Below are 22,623 nucleotides of genomic sequence, written 5' to 3' on the forward strand. Positions count from 1 at the left end.
TATGAGTGTGTGTTTTTTTTCAATCCTCATTTTACCCACAAATCCTTTGTGTTTGAACTTACATGTCCTTCAAAATACAAGAGAGCAGAGAGCTCATTAATATTAAAATGACTTTGTAACATAGATAATGAAAAGAACCAAAGAAAATAAGGTTAAAGTTTGTGAATTTGACATGAAAGATCTCATTCAAAAAATGAAGAGTGCCCAGAACTAATGTCTTTAGTTGCTTCTATGAAGAACCCCTAGTAATTGCAAATACCTGAAATTCATCTTTGAGATGTGATGAATTAGTCTGGGAGTCTATTCTAATCATATCAAAATATGCAGCTTTGAATTCACAGACAGGTATGGCAGTTTCTCCACATAAGCAGGCTTCCAGAATTGCATCATGAATAAAAATGTACTGTTCCTACAAAAAGAAGGAAGAGGAAGAAAGTATTATGGAATTTTAATAAAACTTTTCTTTGTCCAAGGATAAAGAATACTTGGAAGTTCTTTCTAGGTTAGCCTTTCTGAAGGACACTAATATTTTTCTATAAACATGGAAGATCAGTGATTCCAGTAAAATACAAAAAAAAAAAAAAAACCCAAACCTACCATCTTGTTTGATGGATGTTAGAAAGCAACAATTCCACAAGGGAACAACCAATTTACCTCTGTTTGAACCATGTTGATACGACGAGAACGGAGGGCTTTGACACAGTTGTAAATGTCCACCACACCTTCTCTTTCAGCCATATCCAGCATGATATCAATCACAATATAACAACCAGTTCGTCCAGCACCAGCACTGAAATGAGATCATGTAATGAGTATAGCTGTTTCTGGTGATGATCCAAGGACCCTTTCATCTTCACACAGGCAGGATCAGTATAGTTTACCAAAATTCTATTTCTTTTTGAAATTCAACCATCTCCATACACCATAGCATCACAAGACAGAAGTTTAATTAAAAACACTAAACATTATACAAACAACACATACGTGCAAAACCAAAATACCACTAAGCATGGTTTTATAAGTTGTCACTAACTATGGAACATCTATCATCAAAATTCATTTTGTAATTACTTCATGTATTTAGACAAACCATAGATGAAGCGATATTATCTGAATCATCACTCCATAAAGAAAAAAGTGTGACTTAATAGTGAATCTTGAACCTGACTGTTTCCTGTTCAGACACTAGCATTATCAAATGATGACACTGTATATACATTTAGTTCCAAAGCTCTTTCCTCACCAAAAACAAACAAAAATAAAAATACAACCCTATGACCTATGAATACAATGAATCATAAAGGAAGGGGAGAACAATTATTATTACAACTCTGATATCATGGGGAGGATTCTTTATCTGACACGAAAAGGACAGAATGATTCATTCAATTCAGTGGCACAAGCCAGTCAATTCAAACAAATGAATCAAGGTCTGCATAGATATATTTGGATTAATTTGTACAAACACCTGGGTTATTGACTTGATCTTTCATTTTCCAATCAGTTTCTGGGTCTTAACTCAAGAAATAACTATGTTATAAATGAATAAAATCATTTAGGGCTTACAAATCAAATCAATATTCTTGATTTGAGGTAGAAACAAATAAATAATGGCATGACAACTTGTGCAGTGCTTATATTACTTTTTCATTTCATACAAAGAAAAAAGCCTCATTCTGTGCAAAGTAAAGGATAGCCAGAGAGGCTTTGAGTTCTGGGGCTTGGTTATAAACAGAATTAAGAATAACTTTTAAATTTTAAACAAGAAAACATGACATTCTATACCATAAGCAAATCTCTTTCATTTCAAAGGAACTCATTTTGCATGATAAGAAAAGGAGCAAACATATTTGTATTTTTTAAATGATCCAAAGCTTCAAAAGTAAGGAAAATTTGTGAGTTGTGCAATGACACTTATTGACAAAGTAGGAATATAGTGGCTTCCCCCTATTATGTGCTGGAAACATTGTAAATAAGAAAACAAACAAAAAGACCTAGTTCTTAGAGGTTAAAGATGTGAATATCATCTAGGCCTGGATAATCAGATGGAAAGAGAAGATTCTGTGAGAGAGCTGAGGGTGGAAGAGGAATGAAAAGCATCACAGAGAAGCTAAAAAGATCAATGTAAGAGGGAGACTTCAATTCCCAAAAGGCATGACTAAATGCATACTGAGAAATGCTTCCTTGCCCACTCCTCCACCCCCTGCAGGAGTAATACTTTTCCAGTTTTATAACAAAAGCCATTGGAGAAAAAGAGAAGTCCCTTTACTTAAATTCACTTTTGCAATCCATTTTCTTATAATTCACCTTTGTTTAAAGTTAGACTTGAAAGTGGAAAATGATACCTCTGAAAACAGAAAATTAACACAGAATCTCAGAGCATCCCTTTGATCATGGAACTCCTAAGATGTGAACCTTTTGTGAAAAGTCAACAAATCTCCGCATTGAAGGGCTGCTTTATCTCATACTTTAAATGCTTAGCTTTTTATTTCTATTAGCATTATGCCACTAATGCTTGGATTGAGAGAGCATTGCTTCCTCAGAAATTCAAGCAACAGAGCCTTCCTACTATCATAATAGCTCTCCCTACAATTCCCTCCTTTCTTTTTTTCCTTACCACCCTTGGGCTTCTCTTACCATCTTTAATCCTTTCTCAGGGTTTGAAATGGAGACCTAATTGGAGAGTTCATCAGATTTCTTTAGGGGCTATTTGACTCCAAATCTTTTAAACTTGTATGCAGAATCTGACCTCCCTACAGTACCATTGTCTTAATTCCAGTTTTTACTTCCCTTTTGGCTATTCTCACTTCAATTCTTATTAGGTTGCATATACAAGTAGAGGAAACAGATACCACCAAAAACTTCCCCAGGGTAAGCTTGTAGCATGTGGGAAAAGATTCTCTGAACCTAGGCTTATTTTCTGGTGACATCTTAAAATGAGGCCATGTGATATGTGCTCAGGGGCCCTCAATGCTTCTTTTAAGCTAAAACTTTAATCAGAAGGAAGTACACATTCTGCCATACATTGGTTGGAACTCATTGGAGTTGTTTTCTGGGTCTTCTGATGTGTTTTTTAAATAGCTGTTCTGCTGTACAAATTTCTGCAATTTGTACCCATTTAGTAATTCTGTGTGCCTCATATTGAGTTTTAAAAATCTAGGTTCTATAGGAGATTTACTAGATTTGGGAAAAAACCCTCTTTTAACAAGCCATTTCTTCTAGCTTCGGATTTACAAAACTCACAGGAAAACAACACAGCTGTTCCCAATGCAAGACAGAGTTTCTTTTGGCTTTTCTATGGACAACATGATCACATTGTAGAATGATTACATTCACATAATAATTTTCTATTTTATGTATCATATACAACTAATCCTCAAGTCAATGATCTTTTAACCTCATATATAATAATTGCAATCTGGGACCTTTGGAAGAGAATTCAAAGTTTTTCTTGCATACTCTGAGTTAAGTCTTACAAAGAGCACTCATAAAGCTGCTAGCCCATTTGCTGCCTACACATACCTGCAATGGACCACGATGGGCCCAGCACTGGGTGGATTAGATACTTTGACCCGGCGAATAAATGACAGCAGACCTGTGGCATGGTATGGCACACCATGATCTGGCCAACCAGTAAAATGAAATTGTTTAACTTCACGGATTTCATTATATCCTCTCTGCAAAAAGACAAAAAGGAAAACTTCAAAAGAATGAAAGAGAAAATGATTTCAATACAAAGCACAATATGATCCCTCAAATGGACAAAAATACATGTTATTTTACCAACAGAGGATAGCTTATACTAAAAATATGACTGTGGCCAAGAGCATCTGCCATGGCTTAATAATTGATTTGCTTTCCCTAATACCCTACACCTTCTAAAAGAATATAACTTCATTGTTTGGTTCTGATATATAACTAGCCAAATGACCTGACAGAAAAGTCATTTAACCTCCCTGAAACTCAGTTAACTTATCTGCAAAATGGAGTAATATTTGCCCTAACTATTATTGCAGAGGATCCTTTAAGGAAAATACTTTCTGAACTCTAAAAAGTGCTCAATAAATGTGAGTGATCACCACTTCTGGCAGTACCTTGCCATAGTTTATGCCACACATACAATGTAGAAAGCTAGGCGATTCTAAGAGGCAAAGTTGACAGTGTTGTGGAAGTAAAACTGGCAGGACTTGGAACTTATTAGAGTGAAGAAAACAAGAAGTTAAGGGTCACACTGAGATTACAAACCTGACTGGCTGAAAGGATTATAGGAAGTAGTACCATTATCATGGATGTATATGTGAAAAGTATATCTGCCCACTCAATTTTCTCCTTAACTTGAATAACCTTATAAAAACCATTATGGAAAAAAAATAGGAAAACTCAAATGCTTCTCTGACCAACCTACTTAGGACTTTGAAGAAGTTTACAAAGAAGCTAACCCATCACTTAAGAACCCCCCCTCCCAAATCAACATTATCTGTGTGGTGCTCTATTTTTATTTATTTTACTTAATAGTTTCCAATTAGGAATCTGGGTCCACCTCTGGTGGAAGTTTTAGAGGCTGGAGGAAAGCAACATGCATTTATTAAACACTTACTATGTGCCAGATTTGTGGTAAGCACTTCATAGATATCTCCTTTTGACCTTCACAACCAACCTGTGAGGTAAGTGCTATTATGATTTCCATTTTACAGCTGAGAAAATTTATAAAAACAGAGGTAAACAACTTGACCAAAGTCACACAACTAAGTGACTAAGGTAGGATTTTTCCTTTAATATGATTTAGATATTTGATATGGTAACTCCAAAATATTCCAATGCAACCTTCTGGAAATAAAAAGGGTATTTTCTGCCTTCAGTCCTAGTTAAATGACACCAGGAGTATTGTTTTGGAGTTGATTAACAAAGTTTAAGATCGCTGATTAGCTAGATTGTGTCTAAAGGTGAGCAACAAGGATGATGAAGGACCTTGAGTTCATGTCATAGGCATCATTTGAAAGAACTGCGAATGTTTTGCCACAAGAAGAGGAAATTCAAGAAAGGTAATGCAGTTGTTATCAATTATATGGGTTTCCATATAGAAGAATAATTAGATTTGTCCTACTGTCATGAAGCCATGCTGACCTTCTTGCTATTCCTCACATGATACTCTTTCCCATAGCTATACTTTTGCTCTGGCTATTCTCCATGCCTGGAATCTACCGATTCATCCGGTTCTATTTACATAAATTCTCATTAATGAAACTTCATAATAAGCAGGAGACCTTCAAAGTCCAAAAATGATGTGGAATCCAAATCAACACATATTTTAAGCTGTTTTTCCTTGTTCTCATCACACGAATGGACTTTTAGATCAAATATTTCATACATACATGATATTCTCTACTATGGCACATAATCTTTTGTGGTCAATATACTTTAAATTACTTATAACCACAACATACCTCTCCATTTCCCACTGGGTCATTTGTAATTTTTATTTTTTTATACATTGTGACATTCTATGATTGACAGCCATGTATCAGCAGCAGGAATATATTGGATTTCAAAAAATGGGCTTGTGAGGCATGGTATTACTTGGCATCTTTAAAAGTGCTGTAGATTTTCCCAGGAGTGGTCTACCTCCTCTCTCTCTTCTCCATTAGGAACTCAGTATGCTGTCCATTAATAGTTAATGTCCAAATAACATATAATGTTGGAATGAATCAATAATTTGTCTTTATATCATCTCTATGTCATAGTTTGGTTGATAGAAATTCAATCAGTCAATAAGTCCTTATTATTGTTTACCACAATGTTCCCTAGGTGCTCAGGATAATAAACATGTGAAAAAGAAAAAGTACATACCATAAAGAAATGCAGATTCTATATAAAGACACAGACATGTCAAGTAGGAAACTGGGAGATTCTAAGAGGCAACGTTGAGTATTATGGAAGTAGAATTGGCAAGACTTGAAACTTATTGGACATGTGACATGAAGAAAAATGAGAAGTTGAGGGTTACACTGAAATTACAAACCTGAATGGCTGAAAGGATTAGAAGGAATGAAGTTGAGCCCCCCCTAAAAAAAAAAGAAAGACAGGAAGAAATAAAGAAGGGAAGGAAGGAAGGAAGGAAGGAAGGAAGGAAGGAAGGAAGGAAAGAAGGAAGGAAGGAAGGAAGGAAGGAAGGAAGGAAGGAAGGAAGGAAGGAAGGAAGGAAGGAAGGAAGGAAGGAAGGAAGGAAGGAAGGAAGGAAGGAAGGAAGGAAGGAAGGAAGGAAGGAAGGAAGAAGGGTGGATATTGGTGAAAAAATAACGAAGTCAGTTCTGGTCATATTGAATTTGAGAGGACTATGGGACAGTTAGTTGGAAATGCTGAATAAGTGAAAGGAATGAGGTGAAACTTAGACTCAGGAGAAAGATAATAGTTAGATATTGGTATCTGGCAGTCATCTGCGGAAGATTGATAATTGAATCTGTGGTTTGATAAGTGACCAAGAGAGCAGGTTTATAAAGAGAAATTAAATAGGTCCAGGACAGAGCTCATAAGTTTACCCACAGTTAATAGCTGGGATATGGATGATTAATCAATCAAAAATTATTTATTAAATGTCTACTATGGGTCAAATGAATATGGTCCTAGGCACTGGGGATACAAATGCCGTGAATGAAACAAGCCAAACTTAAAAAGAGTTCTTATCTTAACTGAGGTGTTCCAGAAAAAGAGATTATGAGAAGAGGGATTTCAGGAGTCAGGATACAAGGATCTAGGATGTCACTGTTGGTAGTATGAGAGAGTCAATCTGGGAAGAATGAAAGAATTTTCATGCTGAAATGAAGGTCCAGTTGAGAATATAGAACATTAGTTTCTAATATATCCAGTAGCTGGATTAAATTAAAATCTCTCTCTCTCTATGGTATTTAAAATCTTTTATAACTGAGCTTCAACCCGACTTTCTAAACAATTACACGTTATTCCACTTTCTATATTCTCTGATCCAACCAACTAGCTTCTTATTCCTAACACTACATTTGATGTACTGTTTTGGGGCCTTTGTGTATGTTTCCTCACTTCAATTATCCCATCCCCATTCATACTTAAATAGCACTCTTTTTATTTCTGCTTTTATAACTTTTAGTTTCCTTCAAAGTTCACTTAAATGCTAACCCTTATATGAAGTCTTTCCTGATTCTTCCAGTTTTTAGTCGAATCTATATTTAGCATATCTTTTTATGTCCCTAAAGTTGTCCTTCACCCTCCTCTCCAGAAAAACAGGAATTTTCTTTCTTTGTATCCTTAGGACACAGCATTTTACCTGGCACAAAGTAAGTATTGAATACTGAAAATGCTTGTGTATTGATTGGCTGCTTTCTTCTTCCAGTAACTTTTCAGTAGCACTACCAAATGAGTACAGTAGAAGAGATAAATAGTGGCACAATCTAGGGTTGGTGTTTTCCAAGGCATATTGGTCATAGGAAAAGGAGACAAAGAATTTGAGATTAGAGATCAGTAAAATATGGAATTGGTTATATATACAGTGAGAAGAAAAATAAATCCAGGATGTAGGTGATGTTCTGGGAGAGTACTGAGGGGTGGAGAGACCAGGACCCAAGAATAAATTTTGAGGGAAGGAGATAAATGGAATGATAGGAAGTTATGGTTTGATAGAGGATTGAAATTCTTGATTGTGGAAGTAGGCAATGATGTGATCTGATCAAAAGGTTTAGCCACCCTTGTATGTGCCATAGAGTTAAAGTGAAGTTATAGAAGTTAATGAGATTAATGAACTGGGTTACTAGGGTGCTTGAAATAATATCAGTATGTATTTATACATTAAAATGTTCTAGTACAAAGGTGGGGTTAGGCTGGAGGAAAAGACTGTAGGCTACATAATGAAGTCCTTGTTAAAAGAGAGAATGATCTGGGACTAGTGAATGTTACAAATCCTGGATAGGGTGACAAATATGGATAAAGTGAAAGTCAAAAGGAAGAGGTTGCTGAATGATGGTGGCAGTGATAAGTCAAAAAGAAGTGACAGGAGATAAAGAGCAAGCCAAATTCTCATACTCTTGTACATCATGCTATGTCAGGTATATATTTGGAAATACTGGTATAGTATATTCATTATTGAAAAGGCTGGCTAGGGGTCGAGTTTTCTTAAGTGAGATCTCTGCAAGTCATTTGTCATCCAAATTGAATCCTCCTATTTAGATTTTTAGGTTGATTTTTTTCTCGGTAGTCTGGGATATTGAGCCAATGAGTATTCTGGGGTTTGATGCAATTAATTAAACAGTAATTTTAGAGAATTACATCATCTTTGGGAATCTGTCTTTCCTTTGGTCTCTGAAGAGGGCATCCTCCATGAATTAAGGTAAATGTGTAGTCAGCATACATTTCCTTTTGTAAAATAATAGTAATCAAATTAATGATAAACAAAATAACGTCTGGAGATGCATCTTTTAAAAAACCTTTTTCAGTTTTTATACCTTGTTGGTGAGTTCCTTTTTTGGCTGGGGTTTGCTCTTTTGCCTATAGAATAAAATATCTTTTCTTTCTAAACGACAAATAATAAACTCAGTAGAGCTTAATATTCTTTACACCATTCATTCAATAAATCAATCAATCAATATTTGTTAAATGTCTGCTATGTGTTGAGTAACATGCCAGCAAAAGTATTGCTGGGTCTAAGGGCATCCTGCCCTGATGGAGATTATAGTTTGGGGAAGATTTCATATATAAGATGATATTTTAATTGGAACTTAAAGAAAGCCAGGAAGGTCAGTAGTTAAGGGAGAGCATTTCAGGAATGGAAGACAGCAAGAGAGAATGCTCAGAGCTGAGCAGTTGGTATCTGAAGATCGTTTGTTGCAAAAGTCTGCCTTCTGTTATCTTAGATTCAAGGAGGGGTACCTATGATATATGCATATATTATTCTCATGAAGATTCTAGAGATGAAAAAGTTGGCATATAGGTTGTTAGCTATGGAGAGCCTGGTTACTTTTAAAAATTCTTTATTTAATAAATATTAATAGAATTTCTTTCCAGGTATCTTAGTCCTTCCCTCCCCTCACTGCACCACAGAAGGCATAATCCAACAAACGGATATGTATATATTGATATGTCTTTCATATTTTCATTTTTCATTTTATTCTTTGAAGATGTATATTCACGTTATTCTTCAAATATTAAGTCTAGAGCTGTATAGTGGTTAAAATTAGGAGATTGACAAAGAAAGGAGAGCAGTTTAACAAAATTTTGTTTTAATTGAGAAAAAATAGTCAAGAGAGAAAGAGGGAAGAATTAATAGACATATGGAGAAAAATAAATAGGGATAAAAAGGAATACACGTTCTTCTCAGCACCACATGACACATTCACAAAAATTGACCATACATTAGGTCACAGAAACATAGCACACAAATGCAGAAAAGCAGAAACAATAAATGCAGCCTTCTCAGATCATGAGGCAATAAAAATAATGATCAGTAATGGTACATGAAAAACCAAATCAAAAACTAATTGGAAATTAAACAATATGATACTCCAAAATCTTTTAGTTAGAGAAGAAATCATAGAAACAATTAATAATTTTATCGAGGAAAATGACAATGGTGAGACATCCTTTCAAAACTTTTGGGATGCAGCCAAAGTGGTAATCAGAGGTAAATTCATATCCCTGAGTGCATATATCAACAAACTAGGGAGAGCAGAGATCAATTAATTGGAAATGCAAATAAAAAAACTCAAAAGCTATCAAATTAAAAACCCCCAGCAGAAAACCGAAATAGAAACCCTAAAAATTAAGGGAGAAATTAATAAAATTGAAAGTGATAGAACTATTGATTTAATAAATAAGAGAAGAAGCTGGTACTTTGAAAAAACAAACAAAATAGACAAAGTACTGGTCAATCTAATTAAAAAAAGGAAGGAAGAAAAGCAAATTAACAGCATCAAAGATGAAAAGGGGGACAGCACCTCCGATGAAGAGGAAATTAAGGCAATCATTAGAAATTACTTTGCCCAATTATATGGCAATAAATATACCAATTTAGGAGATATGGATGAATATATACAAAAATACAAACTGCCTAGTCTAACAGAAGAAGAAATAGAATTCTTAAATAATCCCATATCAGAAAATGAAATCCAACAGGCCATCAAAGAACTCCCTAAGAAAAATCCCCAGGGCCTGATGGATTCACCAGTGAATTCTATCAAACATTCAGAGAACAGTTAATCCGAATACTATACAAACTATTTGACATAATAAGCAAAGAGGGAGTTCTACCAAACTCCTTTTATGACACAAACATGGTACTGATTCCAAAACCAGGCAGGTCAAAAACAAAAAGAAAACTATAGACCAATCTCCCTAATGAATATAGATGCAAAAATCTTAAATAGGATACTAGCAAAAAGACTCCAGCAAGTGATCAGAAGGGTCATCCACCATGATCAAGTAGGATTTATACCAGGGATGCAGGGCTGGTTCAATATTAGGAAAACCATCCACATAATTGACCACATCAACAAGCAAACCAACAAGAACCACATGATTATCTCAATAGACGCAGAAAAAGCCTTTGATAAAATACAACGCCCATTCCTATTAAAAACACTAGAAAGCATAGGAATAGAAGGGTCATTCCTAAAAACAATAAACAGTATATATCTAAAACCATCAGCTAATATCATCTGCAATGGAGATAAACTAGATGCATTCCCAATAAGATCAGGAGTGAAACAAGGATACCCATTATCACCTCTACTATTTGACATTGTACTAGAAACACTAGCAGTAGCAATTAGAGAAGATAAAGGAATTGAAGGCATCAAAATAGGCAAGGAGGAGACCAAGTTATCACTCTTTGCAGATGACATGATGGTCTACTTAAAGAATCCTAGATATTCAACCAAAAAACTAATTGAAATAATCAACAACTTTAGCAAAGTTGCAGGATACAAAATAAACCCACATAAGTCATCAGCTTTTCTATATATCTCCAACACAGCTCAGCAGCAAAAACTAGAAAGAGAAATCCCATTCAAAATCACCTTAGACAAAATAAAATACCTAGGAATCTATCTCCCGAGACCAACACAGGAACTATATGAACACAACTACAAAACACTCTCCACACAACTAAAACTAGACTTGAGCAATTGGAAAAACATTAACAGCTCATGGATAGGACGAGCCAATATAATAAAAATGACCATCCTATCCAAACTTATTTATCTATTTAGTGCCATACCCATTGAACTCCCAAAATATTTCTTTACTGATTTAGAAAAAAACCATAACAAAATTCATTTGGAATAACAAAAGATCAAGGATATCCAGGGAAATAATGAAAAAAAAAACCACATATAATGGGGGCCTTGCAGTCCCAGACCTTAAACTATATTACAAAGCAGCAGTCATCAAAACAATTTGGTACTGGCTAAGAAACAGAAAGGAAGGTCAGTGGAATAGACTGGGGGAAAGAGACCTCAGCAAGACAGTATACGATAAATCCAAAGATCCCAGCTTTTGGGACAAAAATACACTATTCGATAAAAACTGCTGGGAAAATTGGAAGACAGTGTGGGAGAGATTAGGAATAGATCAACACCTCACACCCTACACTAAGATAAATTCAAAATGGGTGAATGACTTAAACATAAAGAAGGAAACCATAAGTAAATTGGGTAAACACAGAATAATATACGTCAGACCTTTGGGAGGGGAAAGACTTTAAAACCAAGCAAGACATAGAAAGAATCACAAAATGTAAAATAAATAATTTTGACTACATCAAATTAAAAAGCTTTTGTACAAACAAAACCAATGTAACTAAAATCAGAAGGGAAACAACAAATTGGGAAAAAATCTTCATAGAAACCTCTGACAAAGGTTTAATTACTCATATATAAAGAGCTAAATCAATTGTACAAAAAATCAAGCCATTCTCCAATTGATAAATGAGCAAGGGACATGGATAGGCAGTTTTCAGATAAAGAAATCAAAACTATTAATAAGCACATGAAGAAGTGTTCTAAATCTCTTATAATCAGAGAGATACAAATCAAAACAACTCTGAGGTATCACCTCACACCAAGCAGACTGGCTAGCATGATAGCAAAGGAAAGTAATGAATGCTGGAGGGGATGTGGCAAATTAGGGACATTAATTCATTGCTGGTGAAGTTGTGAACTGATCCAACTATTGTGGAGGACAATTTGGAACTATGCCCAAAGGGCAACAAAAGAATGTCTACCCTTTGATCCAGCCATAGCACTGCTGGGTCTGTACCCCAAAGAGATAATGGACAAAAAGACTTGTACAAAAATATTCATATGCTGCGCTCTTTATGGTGGCCAAAAACTGGAAAACGAGGGGATGCCCATCAATTGGGGAATGGCTGAGCAAATTGTGGTATATGTTGGTGACGGAATACTATTGTGCTAAAAGGAATAATAAAGTGGAGGAGTTCCATGGAGACTGGAACAACCTCCAGGAAGTGATGCAGAGTGAGAGGAGCAGAACCAGGAGAACACTGTACACAGAGACTGATACACTGTGGTACAATCGAACGTAATGGACTTCTCCATTAGTGGTGGTGTAATGTCCCTGAACGATTTGCAGGGATCTAGGAGAAAAAACACTATGCATAAGCAAAGGATAAACTATGGGAATAGAAACACTGAGGAAAAGCAACTGCCTGAATACAGTGGTTGAGGGGACATGACAGAGGAGAGACTCTAAACGAAACTCTAATGCAAATATTAACAACATGGAAATGGGTTCGAATGAAGAACACATGTGACACCCAGTGGAATCACACGTCGGCTATGGGGGTTGGGGGGGAAGAAAAGAAAATGATCTTTGTCTTTAATGAATAATGCTTGGAAATGATCAAATAAAATATTATTTAAAAAAAAAGAGAGAGAAAGAGGGAGAGATATTTAACTATCTACCCTAGTACGACCTAAATCTTCTTATATCAACCTGTAAACTACCTAAAACTACTGTTTGAGAGATTCTTATTAATAACTCTTCAGTGTAGCTAACCAGGCCAAACCTACTATCTCTTTGGGCCTGGCTCTTTGTTCACTTAGTCAGCCAGCTCTTTCCCCAGTTAAGTTAGAGCAAAAGATTAAGAATTTACTTTTACATATTCCCCTGTGATGCTTTGGATGAACCCAGTCTCCCAATGGATCATGCAAACATATATATAATACTCATATCCTCTATTCAAAGTTGCCTACAAAATTATCCTTTCTAATAGAAAACTATAATAATAGGAGGAACAGAGAGAAATGAAAGAGAAAAGAAAGGAAAACCAATTTTGGATTTTACAAATAATAGAATTACAATTACAAATAATACAATCCCAACTTCACTCCATGGAAATAAGAACCTGAAGATATTAATTGAAATCTAACAAATACCACAAAAATTTACAATTATAAGATATTATGTATAAAAAATATACAATATGTATAAAACATATACTTCCCTCCCGAGGTGATTGTTGACCAACACTTATAACACTTTGTAAGACTTATCATTTAGTTAAACTTTTCTCTATAGTCCTATAAAAGTATAATTAAAATAACCATTTCTAAACAGAATACATGCCAGTACACATATTTAAAACAAAATACAAATTCTATAATATATATAAATTAAGTACTTACCTATTGATTCTTACTCAATCTATTTGAAAATCAAAACAATTATTGATACTGGTTTCAGGTGCTTCAGGTAAAATAAAAATCAAATATATTCTATTGAAAATATATAAATTCAGGAGTTCCATATCAGTGAAAATAGTGTCCAATTGTCTTTGTAGTTTTATCTTCAATGCATGTGACAGGATATAGTCAGTTTTGATGGAAGGTACTAATTTCACATATGAACAATGCATCCAAGAGATCATTTCTCCAATTTTTATAGCTATTGGGATGATTAACAATACTTGAAATGAGCCTTCCCTGGTTAGCTGAGTTGCTCCTGTGTGCTGGAAATTCTTTATATATATACACTTTGTCTCTTGGGTTTAGATCATGAAGGGAAAAGTCTAAATGAGTCCTGCTTGTACAACAGCTCCGGATTCCTGAAGTTCTCAAATGTTTTACATGCAAATCTTGTATATAGAAGTATTCACCTCTAGCAATGAGGTGTATGGAGAGGAAAAAGGTTTAGCCTGCATAGGTAGATGACCAAAAAGCATATAAAATGGTGAGATGTGTAGATCTCCCCTGGTCCTTCTTTGAAGGTTAAATAGAGCTAGAGGGAGAGCCTTAGTACACATTTTTCCTATCATGGTTTTAAGTTCCCTGTTCATACTTTTAACTTGGCCTCAGCTCTGGGGATATGATACATGAAATTTGGGAGTGATTCCTAAACAAGAATAAATTTGAAATAAAACCGAATCAGTAAAATGAATTCCCCTGTCTGAACCAATCTATGCTGGCAGACCAAAATGAGGTATAATTTCTTTTAAGAGCACCTTGGCCAAATAAGTCACTGGAGTTCATGCAACACAAAATTCTTCTGGGCATCTGGTCAGCTTGTCTATTATGACTAAGTAAAATTTATAATGTTCAAACTTTGGCATTGTAATAAAGTCAATTTGTAGATATTCAAAAGGTGTGTAAGCCAGGGGACATCCACCAACAGGTTTTCCACAAAAGGCATGCTGGTTATATGCTTGACAGATGGGGCAGGCTGCACACACTTTAGAGGCTGTCCATACTTTTTTTTTTAACAGAGTCTACAATGCCTTGGGTGCCAAAGTGACTGTTTTTATGCACAGATTGGCATATTTGACGATAAAAATTTCTAGGGAGCAGGGGTTTTCCTTCAGAGGACACCTAAACTCCATTAATCTGTTTTGCTTTGAATTTTTGTTTCCATTTTTGTACTTCCTTTACATTATAAAAAAAGGGATAAATCTGATTCGTTAATAGTTGCCAAAGGTAAAATTAGTTCAGCCCCTTCTAAAGCAGTGAGTTTTGGGGCAGTATCTTCCTGGTTGTTTCCCCTAGAGACAGGGTCAGTTCCACGTGTATGAGCAGAGCAATGAACAACAGCTAGGGCTTCAGGTAGTTGGAGAGCAGAAAGAATCTTGTTAATAATTTTTGCATTTGCAATACTTTTCCCAGCTGAAGTTAAAAATTCCCTTTCAAGCCAAAGCATACTCACTGCATGGCATATTCCAAATGCATATCTAGAGTCGGTTTAAATTGTTGCTTTATCATCTTTTGCAAATATACGGGCATGTTTTAAAGCTATGAGCTCTATACTTTGAGCACTTATTTTTGAGGGCAATGAGGCTGACCACAGAGTGATGTTAATAGGAATTTCTTAATCTCCCACTGTTTCTTTAGGAAACAGTTATCTGACAGGTTGGGAGTTTTGTAAAATCTCCTTCTGCCTCTTTAAGAAACCAACCATAAAAGGGAAAGAAAAATCAGTTAAGACTCCATTTTCTCTGACTTACTTGGGAGCAGGGTTTTTGGATCATTCTCTCAGACAGGAACATCTGACAGATATAGAGACAATTATTTTTCAGAGTTTGGGGTACACATATGAATTTTAGAAAGAGTCTGATTTACTGAGAGCTTTTCTCCTCAGTTTCTTGAGGGAGAAGAAGTTGTCAGAGGGGCTTGTCTCCTCTGACTTAAGGGAGTGAAAGCTACGTCAGTATTTCTCTTGAAGAGAATCTGACAGTTATATCTAACAAATTTAATAGTAGATAGAGAGCTTAGGTTATTTAGGCCTGCTTGTCAGACAAGAAGATTCTTAGATATAGGGTTATTAGAGATTTTAGTATAGGTTTTAGATTTTAAGATTTAGTATAAGTTTACGAGAGAAACTATCCTTTTCCTACCTCCTACTCCTATCCAAAATTCACCTCTGTAATAAATAGAGCTGTTGTTTTTACCAAAAAGATCTCTGCAACTTTTATCAACTTCCTATAGATATCTAATAACCCCTGACAACTTTATCAACCTCCTATACAGTATTAATTAGTCATAACAGTGGCAAATTCTGTGACTACAGCAGCTCCAGTGTCACGTATAACATCCCTCATGAAAGAACAATCCATGAATAAGACTAGATCTGGATTGTCTAAAGGAGTGTCCAGGAGATTATCTCAAGGTTTTTCAGCCATGGACACTAAAGATTCACAACTGTGTAATGGTTCTCTTGTATTTGGTAAATCTGCAAGCAAGGTGGCAGGGTTGAGTGCTGTGCAGTGTTTTAAGGTGCTATTTTCATTGCCTAACAAGGTTATGTCATATCTTGCAAGTCTTTGGTCAGAACATGTCTGTATTCTATAATTTAGAAAAAACACTCTAAAGACGGAAAAATAGGAAAGAGAGATATATTTAACTGTCTACCCTAGTACTATGTAAAAACTGCTTAAGTCTTGTATCAATCTTTAAACTACCTAAAGACTCTCGTTTGAGAGTCTTACTAATAACACTTCAACCTAGCTAACCATGCCTAACTACACTAACTCACTAAACAATGGACAGTTACCAACCCACATACTCTCCTTGAATCAGATTCTCCAGCAGTCAACTATCACCAGCAACTGCCAGCAGCATCCTGCCCTCAGGAAACCTTAGAGCAAAAGGCCTCTCACATACCATATATAATGTTTTCTTGGTTCTACTCATCTCACTCTTCATTGTCTCATGTCATTCTTTCCAAATTTCTTAAAAAATTAACTTGCTCATTGTTTCTTAAGGCACAATAATACTCCATCACAATCATATATAATAACAATTTGTTCTGCCATTCCGCAATTGATGCACCTATTGTGAAATCCCCTAGATTCCCTGTATTTATCCACCACAAAGAGAGCTGCTATAAATACTTCAGAAAATATAAGTGCTTTCCTTTATTCCTGATCTCCTTGGGAAACAGAGCCAGCAAAAGTACTGCTGGGTCTAAGGGTATACACAGCTTTAAAACACTCTAGGCATAATTTCAAATCGTTCTCCAAAATGGTTGAATTAATTTACAATTCCACCGAGAGTGAATTAATGTCTCCATTTTCCCTCCAACATTTGTCATTTTTAAAATTAATTTTTACAAAATAGTATTGTCAATGTTTTTCTAAATAATTGTTCTCGATTTTCAGTTATCTTGAAAACTGAACCTTTAGTGTTTTAAACATTGTATTGAGGGGGCAGCTGGGTATCTCAGTGGATTGAGTGTCAGGACTAGAGACGGGAGGTCCTAGGTTCAAATCTGGCCGCTGACACTTCCCAGCTGTGTGACCCTGGGCAAGTCACTTGACCCCCATTGCCTAGCTCTTACCACTCTTCTGCCTTGGAGCCAATACACAGTATTGACTCCAAGGTGGAAGGTAAGGGTTTAAAAAACAAAACAAAACAAAAAAACATTGTATTGCCTCCAATAGTAATTTCTTCTCTGTGAATATAGTTTGGCTTAAAGGCTTTCTTCATCTTCCTCAGTGCCATTTCCTTTTCCTCACATCTGAGCAGTTAAGTTCCATCATCATGGACAATGAAAATTATTTATTATAGACACATGAATATAGCAATTCTAATATTGTCTATTTTTATCCTTTCAGGTTCATCTATTAATGCTCTTGGGTTGATCCAGTTTGGCTGGACAAGCTTTCTGGAGATTCTGTAGCTCTTTCCTATTTTATGAGTTGAGACTGCTTGTAATCTTCCACTATCCTCACGCATTATGTTTTGCAAAAGAGCCCATATTCTAAACCTCCCTTACATGGGGCTAATTTAACGCAATCTTTTCTGTACACATGGCTCCCTATTTTCTCCTCTCATTTGCTAAAGCAGCCTGTTGAGACGGCAGTGGCAAAATAGCTGCACAGCTTGCAGAACACAGATGAACTACAGAATCTATTTTTAAAAATTAACATTTGTGTCAAAAATATTATATTCCACTAAGCTCAAACCCTACTGTGAACTATTTATAAGAGCTCAATTACAACTGCTTGCTCAGAGAACAGTTGAGAGCACATTTAAAAATTAATACTTAGTATTGTACATTAACATTCTGATTAGGCCCATATAACACTAGCACACAACATGGGTAACACTTCTGAGACACAACTCTCTGAGAGCTCTTTAAAAATAATTATGTTTTCATGACACACACCTCCATTAATATTGCCTTTTCTTTCTAAATTCCAGAAATCTAAATCATATACCATAGAATTACCATTATGTGTACACAGCTGTTACATGAAATATCTGAATCTCCTTTGTTGCAAGGGAATGCCAGTGAATAGTGACAGCAACCCAAATATACCAGCTCTCCTAAAAATCTTCCATTTATGACAGATTCTCATGCTTGATTATAATAAAAAGAAAAAGCCATTGTTTTAACCATTGAAAGAAGCACTTATTAAACATCCTATCATGTACAAATAAGCATTAATCACCTTCATAAAATTATATATATATATATATATATATATATATATATATATATATATATATATATATATAATAAATTAAACAATGGAGTCATAAGGGAATGGTCAAAAGAATACTCGTCTTTTGGAAAACCTTACTAAATAAAATGACCAGATCCACTGGGAAAAAAAAAAAGCTTCAACTCTTAAGTTTCCTGCTGATAAAAGGACTCTTGCCAATTTTATGTCTCTAAGGTTTTCTAATGTAGTCTGAGCTGCAGATTTGGCAGTCTCATCAATGAACTCAATTTTGAATAAGATGCATCTGATATTTTATTTTGATCTCTGAAGCATGACTAGTTTTAGCATAGTCAGCATAGTAGGTAAGGCAAGTAGCGTGGCCACAGATACAGAAAAGGAACAGAAAAGGAACAAGGTACCAGTCTTCCTGCCCAGAAAAAAACTGCTTTGGGGGAGAGGTAAACCCTCACTCACTATATAATGCTAGAGCAGCAAGGGTAGAAAGGCTCTTACCATAGTCTGACCATGAAGTTCAATTATTAGTAGGTGTTTTCCAGGGGTGTGTTTTCTTGGAGGTGGAAGGAAGGGTATGATTTCAGTGTATGGTGAAGATGCTTAGCTGCCTGAGACATATGTTCTTGCAATACTCAGAAGAGTTATTTGTGATGGAATTATGCTTCAGTAAACTCCACCACTAGGTGAGGCATGTGTAAGGAGGTTTAAGAGCCTAATTATCAGAAACCAAAGTAAAGGACCCAATAACTATTATTTGGGTATTATTACTGATTGTCACTTCTGTCTCTGATAGAGGTCTTAAAAGTTTTCATCAAATAAAAGAATCCATCTGGTATCTAATTAACAATAAAATTTCTCATACAGAGTTATCAAAACACGAATATCTTTAGCGATGGCAAGCCAGTTTTCTTATATTCCCAAACTGAGAAGAATATTTCCCCCTCCTCTTTTAAAATTTTGGATCCATATTACCTGGAAGAGTCCCTACTTGTCATTTGCATGGATCCAAATATTTTTTCATTGCCAAATACTGAGTCAAATGCCTGGAGATGTGACCAAAACATTAGAATTAAAATCTAGAAGGAAGAGGATTTGTTGGCTTATCTGGAGTTAGAATAATGTCTAACTAAATGTGGGATATGGAGCTAGAAATGATTGGAGAAAGGAGTGAATAATAATAGTTTTTAATTTCCCTGAGAGTTGGGTCCATGTCTTATTCATATCTATTTCTCCCTTTGTGTACAGTACAGCACTTGGCATTACAACAGGATCTAAGATGTATGTGGAACTATTAATTGTTAAAAGTATTTTTAACTATATCAGATTGTTTACCATCTCAGGGAGGGAGAAGGCAGGGGAGAAATTTGGAACTCAAAATTAAAATAAGTAAAAATATTCATTACAGAAAGAAGTATATTTTCTTTTTTTGTATAGTGAAGGGGAGGTGGGGAAGAAATAAAAACAAATGCCTGCTAATGGGAAAAAATAAATTTCCTACTAGAAAAGCACAAAGGTGTTTCAGAAAGAAACTCTCAGTACAGCTAAAACATGTCCTGATGATAATAACAAGCCCTTACTTGAGATCTTGATGTTAGAATATATACCCCTTTTACTGAGCCCATATACCTTTTAGGAAAAAGAAGACAAAAGTTCATATTTTTTCTATAGTTACCACTGAAACTTATGATTTATCTGTCTTGGATAGCCTCTCTGCTGGTATACCTTTAATCACTGTCTTTTGCAGGTCCCAAGGGCACACTCTTATTCACAGGCTATATAGGAGATGAAACTAAAGCCACCATACAGGTAAAACTGTGTGTGTTCCTCATTTTAGAGAAGCACACCCCAGCACTATTACTTTTATTCTTCATCCTCTTCAGCGTTAGTAGCAATAAAATCCCTCTATCAGAGATTTTTTGCTTTGCCTGTTCCAAATTCACCTACATTTAGTGTAAAAGTACAGCATGTGCTTGGTTTTCTATTAAAAGTAGTCTTCCCATCATTTTTTGGTTTTCTTTTGGTATACATATCACTGAGATGGTTTCAGAAAGAAGGTTTTGGAAATAAGCATATTAATACAAAAATCACCAGCATTCTCTTTTATCTCTTGTGCTGAATATTTAATGTACCCCTCAATTATTTCTTAGTATTATAGTTTCAGAATCTCCTTTATTCTGATTTTATTGGAATCTCCTTTATTCTGATTTTTCTTCCTGGTAAACTATTAAAAATGTTTCTTTTGATAAAAAATTATTAGTTTATATGAAAAATTATAATCTGGAGAGGCAGTTTGGTGTGAGGATAACAACACTGGCCTGGAGTCAGAAAATCCCCAGTAAGTCCTATTGGTAATGTGATCCTGGATAAATCATGTAACCCTTTCAGGGCCCTAGGCAACTCTCAGACTAAGAGAACAGTTGCAGATCTGCATTGATAATAAGGTAGTGAGTTTTCTACAACAATGAAAATACAGGTCTGATTAATACATATATATATGTTTGTATTATATTTCCAATTAAATATATTTTGAATTATAATATTTTCAAAACACTTTTCTCACAACAATCTTGTGAGGTCAGCAGTAATAGTATTATTCTAGTCCTTTTAAAGATGAGGAAACTGGCTTAATAAAAGAAAGGACTTTTACCTAGTTAATGTCAATATTCTGATATAAACCCAAGTCTTCTGATTTGAATCTTATTATATTTGAATTTCCATTGTACCACACTACCTAGCCAATCCCAAGTCCAAACCAATTAATTAAAAATAAAGCAAAAGAAATTTGTCTGGTGAATCATTCATAAAACCACCACTCATTTAAAGAAAGAAAAAAAAGTCAGTGGATAGAATATTTATTTTTAAGATAACAATTTAGAGAGGGCCCTTACATTAAAAGATTAGCCCTTAGGGGAACTGCTTATATATGAATGGGCTGTCTTTTCTGGTCCTTATATGCACGTTTTCATATGATTCCTTTCCACTCCTCACCTACTAAATTCGTACCTATTCCTCATTAATACCTGTCTCGATTTTCATCTCAATGTAGTCTCCTCTAATCCAGCACTTACTTTGTATTTGATCCTATGTAAGTGACAACTTTCTTGAGCCTCAATTTTCTGATCTATAAAATGAGAACTAGACAGTCTCTTAGGTAGCTTCCATTTCTTGATCCACATAATCCTATGGTTCCCACATCCTGGATATCATTTTCTGTCCTTGGGTAGATTGGATACTCCATCAATATGTGGGCATTTCTTAGTAATCTTTTGATCTCGTTCAGTGCTTTGCACAGAATAGGCACTTATATTTCATATATTTGTTGAACTTAATTGCCAGAAATTAAAATAGTTGTAGCAGGAGTGAAGGGAAGTAGCATTAATACAGTTACCATCGCTGTTTTCCATCACCTAGTCTTCTGTCTTAAATATGAAAATTGCTTTATAATGTTTTCTAAATGAACTGAATGCATCCCATTCATCTATCCTTGCTGGGAGTTAGCAAAAACACAAAACTGGGGAGTCAGAAGACCTGAATTTTATGTCCTACTCTAGCATAAGCTAATGTTATAACCCTCCCTTTTAAGAAGCCCACAGTTTAGTTGGAAAAGAAAGGCATACCTTGATTAAAAGTTAAGTAACAAGAGTAAAAGAATAATACAGCCCCATAGCATAAGAGATGTGACAGGGCAGTACATGATTAACTGCCAAGTACAAATACAGATATTAATGGGTATGAATTCCTAGAAGGGAGAAATAACTTTGAGACAAAGATATGGGAAAAGTTTCCTTAAAGAATTAGGATTTGACTTAGCCCCAGAATATGGGTAGAATTTAGCTACATGGAAAGGCAGGAAGAAGCTATTTCAGCTAGAGGGAAGGGTACAGAACTGAGAAAATGAAAGACATACTCAGGAAGGCAGTTTGGTTACAAAAGAGGTTTTCTATAGAGAAGAAGAGGGACATATCTGGATACACAGAATAGGACTAGCCAGTGCCTGACTCTGAATACCATTTGAACTTTATTCTGTACATGGGGAGTCATTGAATGCCTCTGACTAGGAGAGTCACAGGATGAAAAGAGATTCTAAATACTGCTTTAATTTCTAGCTTTTCATTTCTGTTGGTTCACTTTCATGCTCTCAGCTCATAATCTCTCTTCAATTTTATCCTGTCCCATTATATAGCAATCTTAAA

General features: G+C 35.3%; 1 protein-coding gene across 4 annotated transcripts in view; it reads right to left on the reverse strand.

Annotated features, from left to right (window-relative positions):
• Nucleotides 1-22,623, reverse strand: part of PTPRK (protein tyrosine phosphatase receptor type K) — a 734,435-nt gene that overhangs the window by 20,249 nt on the left and 691,563 nt on the right. For all 4 annotated transcript variants that reach the window (XM_007484536.3, XM_056818748.1, XM_007484539.3 and 1 more), the window contains 3 exons: nt 3,523-3,677; nt 655-790; nt 260-409 (listed from right to left, as the gene is read on the reverse strand). In XM_007484536.3, coding sequence (XP_007484598.1) covers nt 260-409; nt 655-790; nt 3,523-3,677 — 441 coding nt within the window. The remainder of the gene's footprint in view (nt 1-259; nt 410-654; nt 791-3,522; nt 3,678-22,623) is intronic.

This window comes from Monodelphis domestica, chromosome 2 (assembly GCF_027887165.1).
Source record: "Monodelphis domestica isolate mMonDom1 chromosome 2, mMonDom1.pri, whole genome shotgun sequence".
NCBI lineage: Eukaryota > Metazoa > Chordata > Mammalia > Didelphimorphia > Didelphidae > Monodelphis > Monodelphis domestica.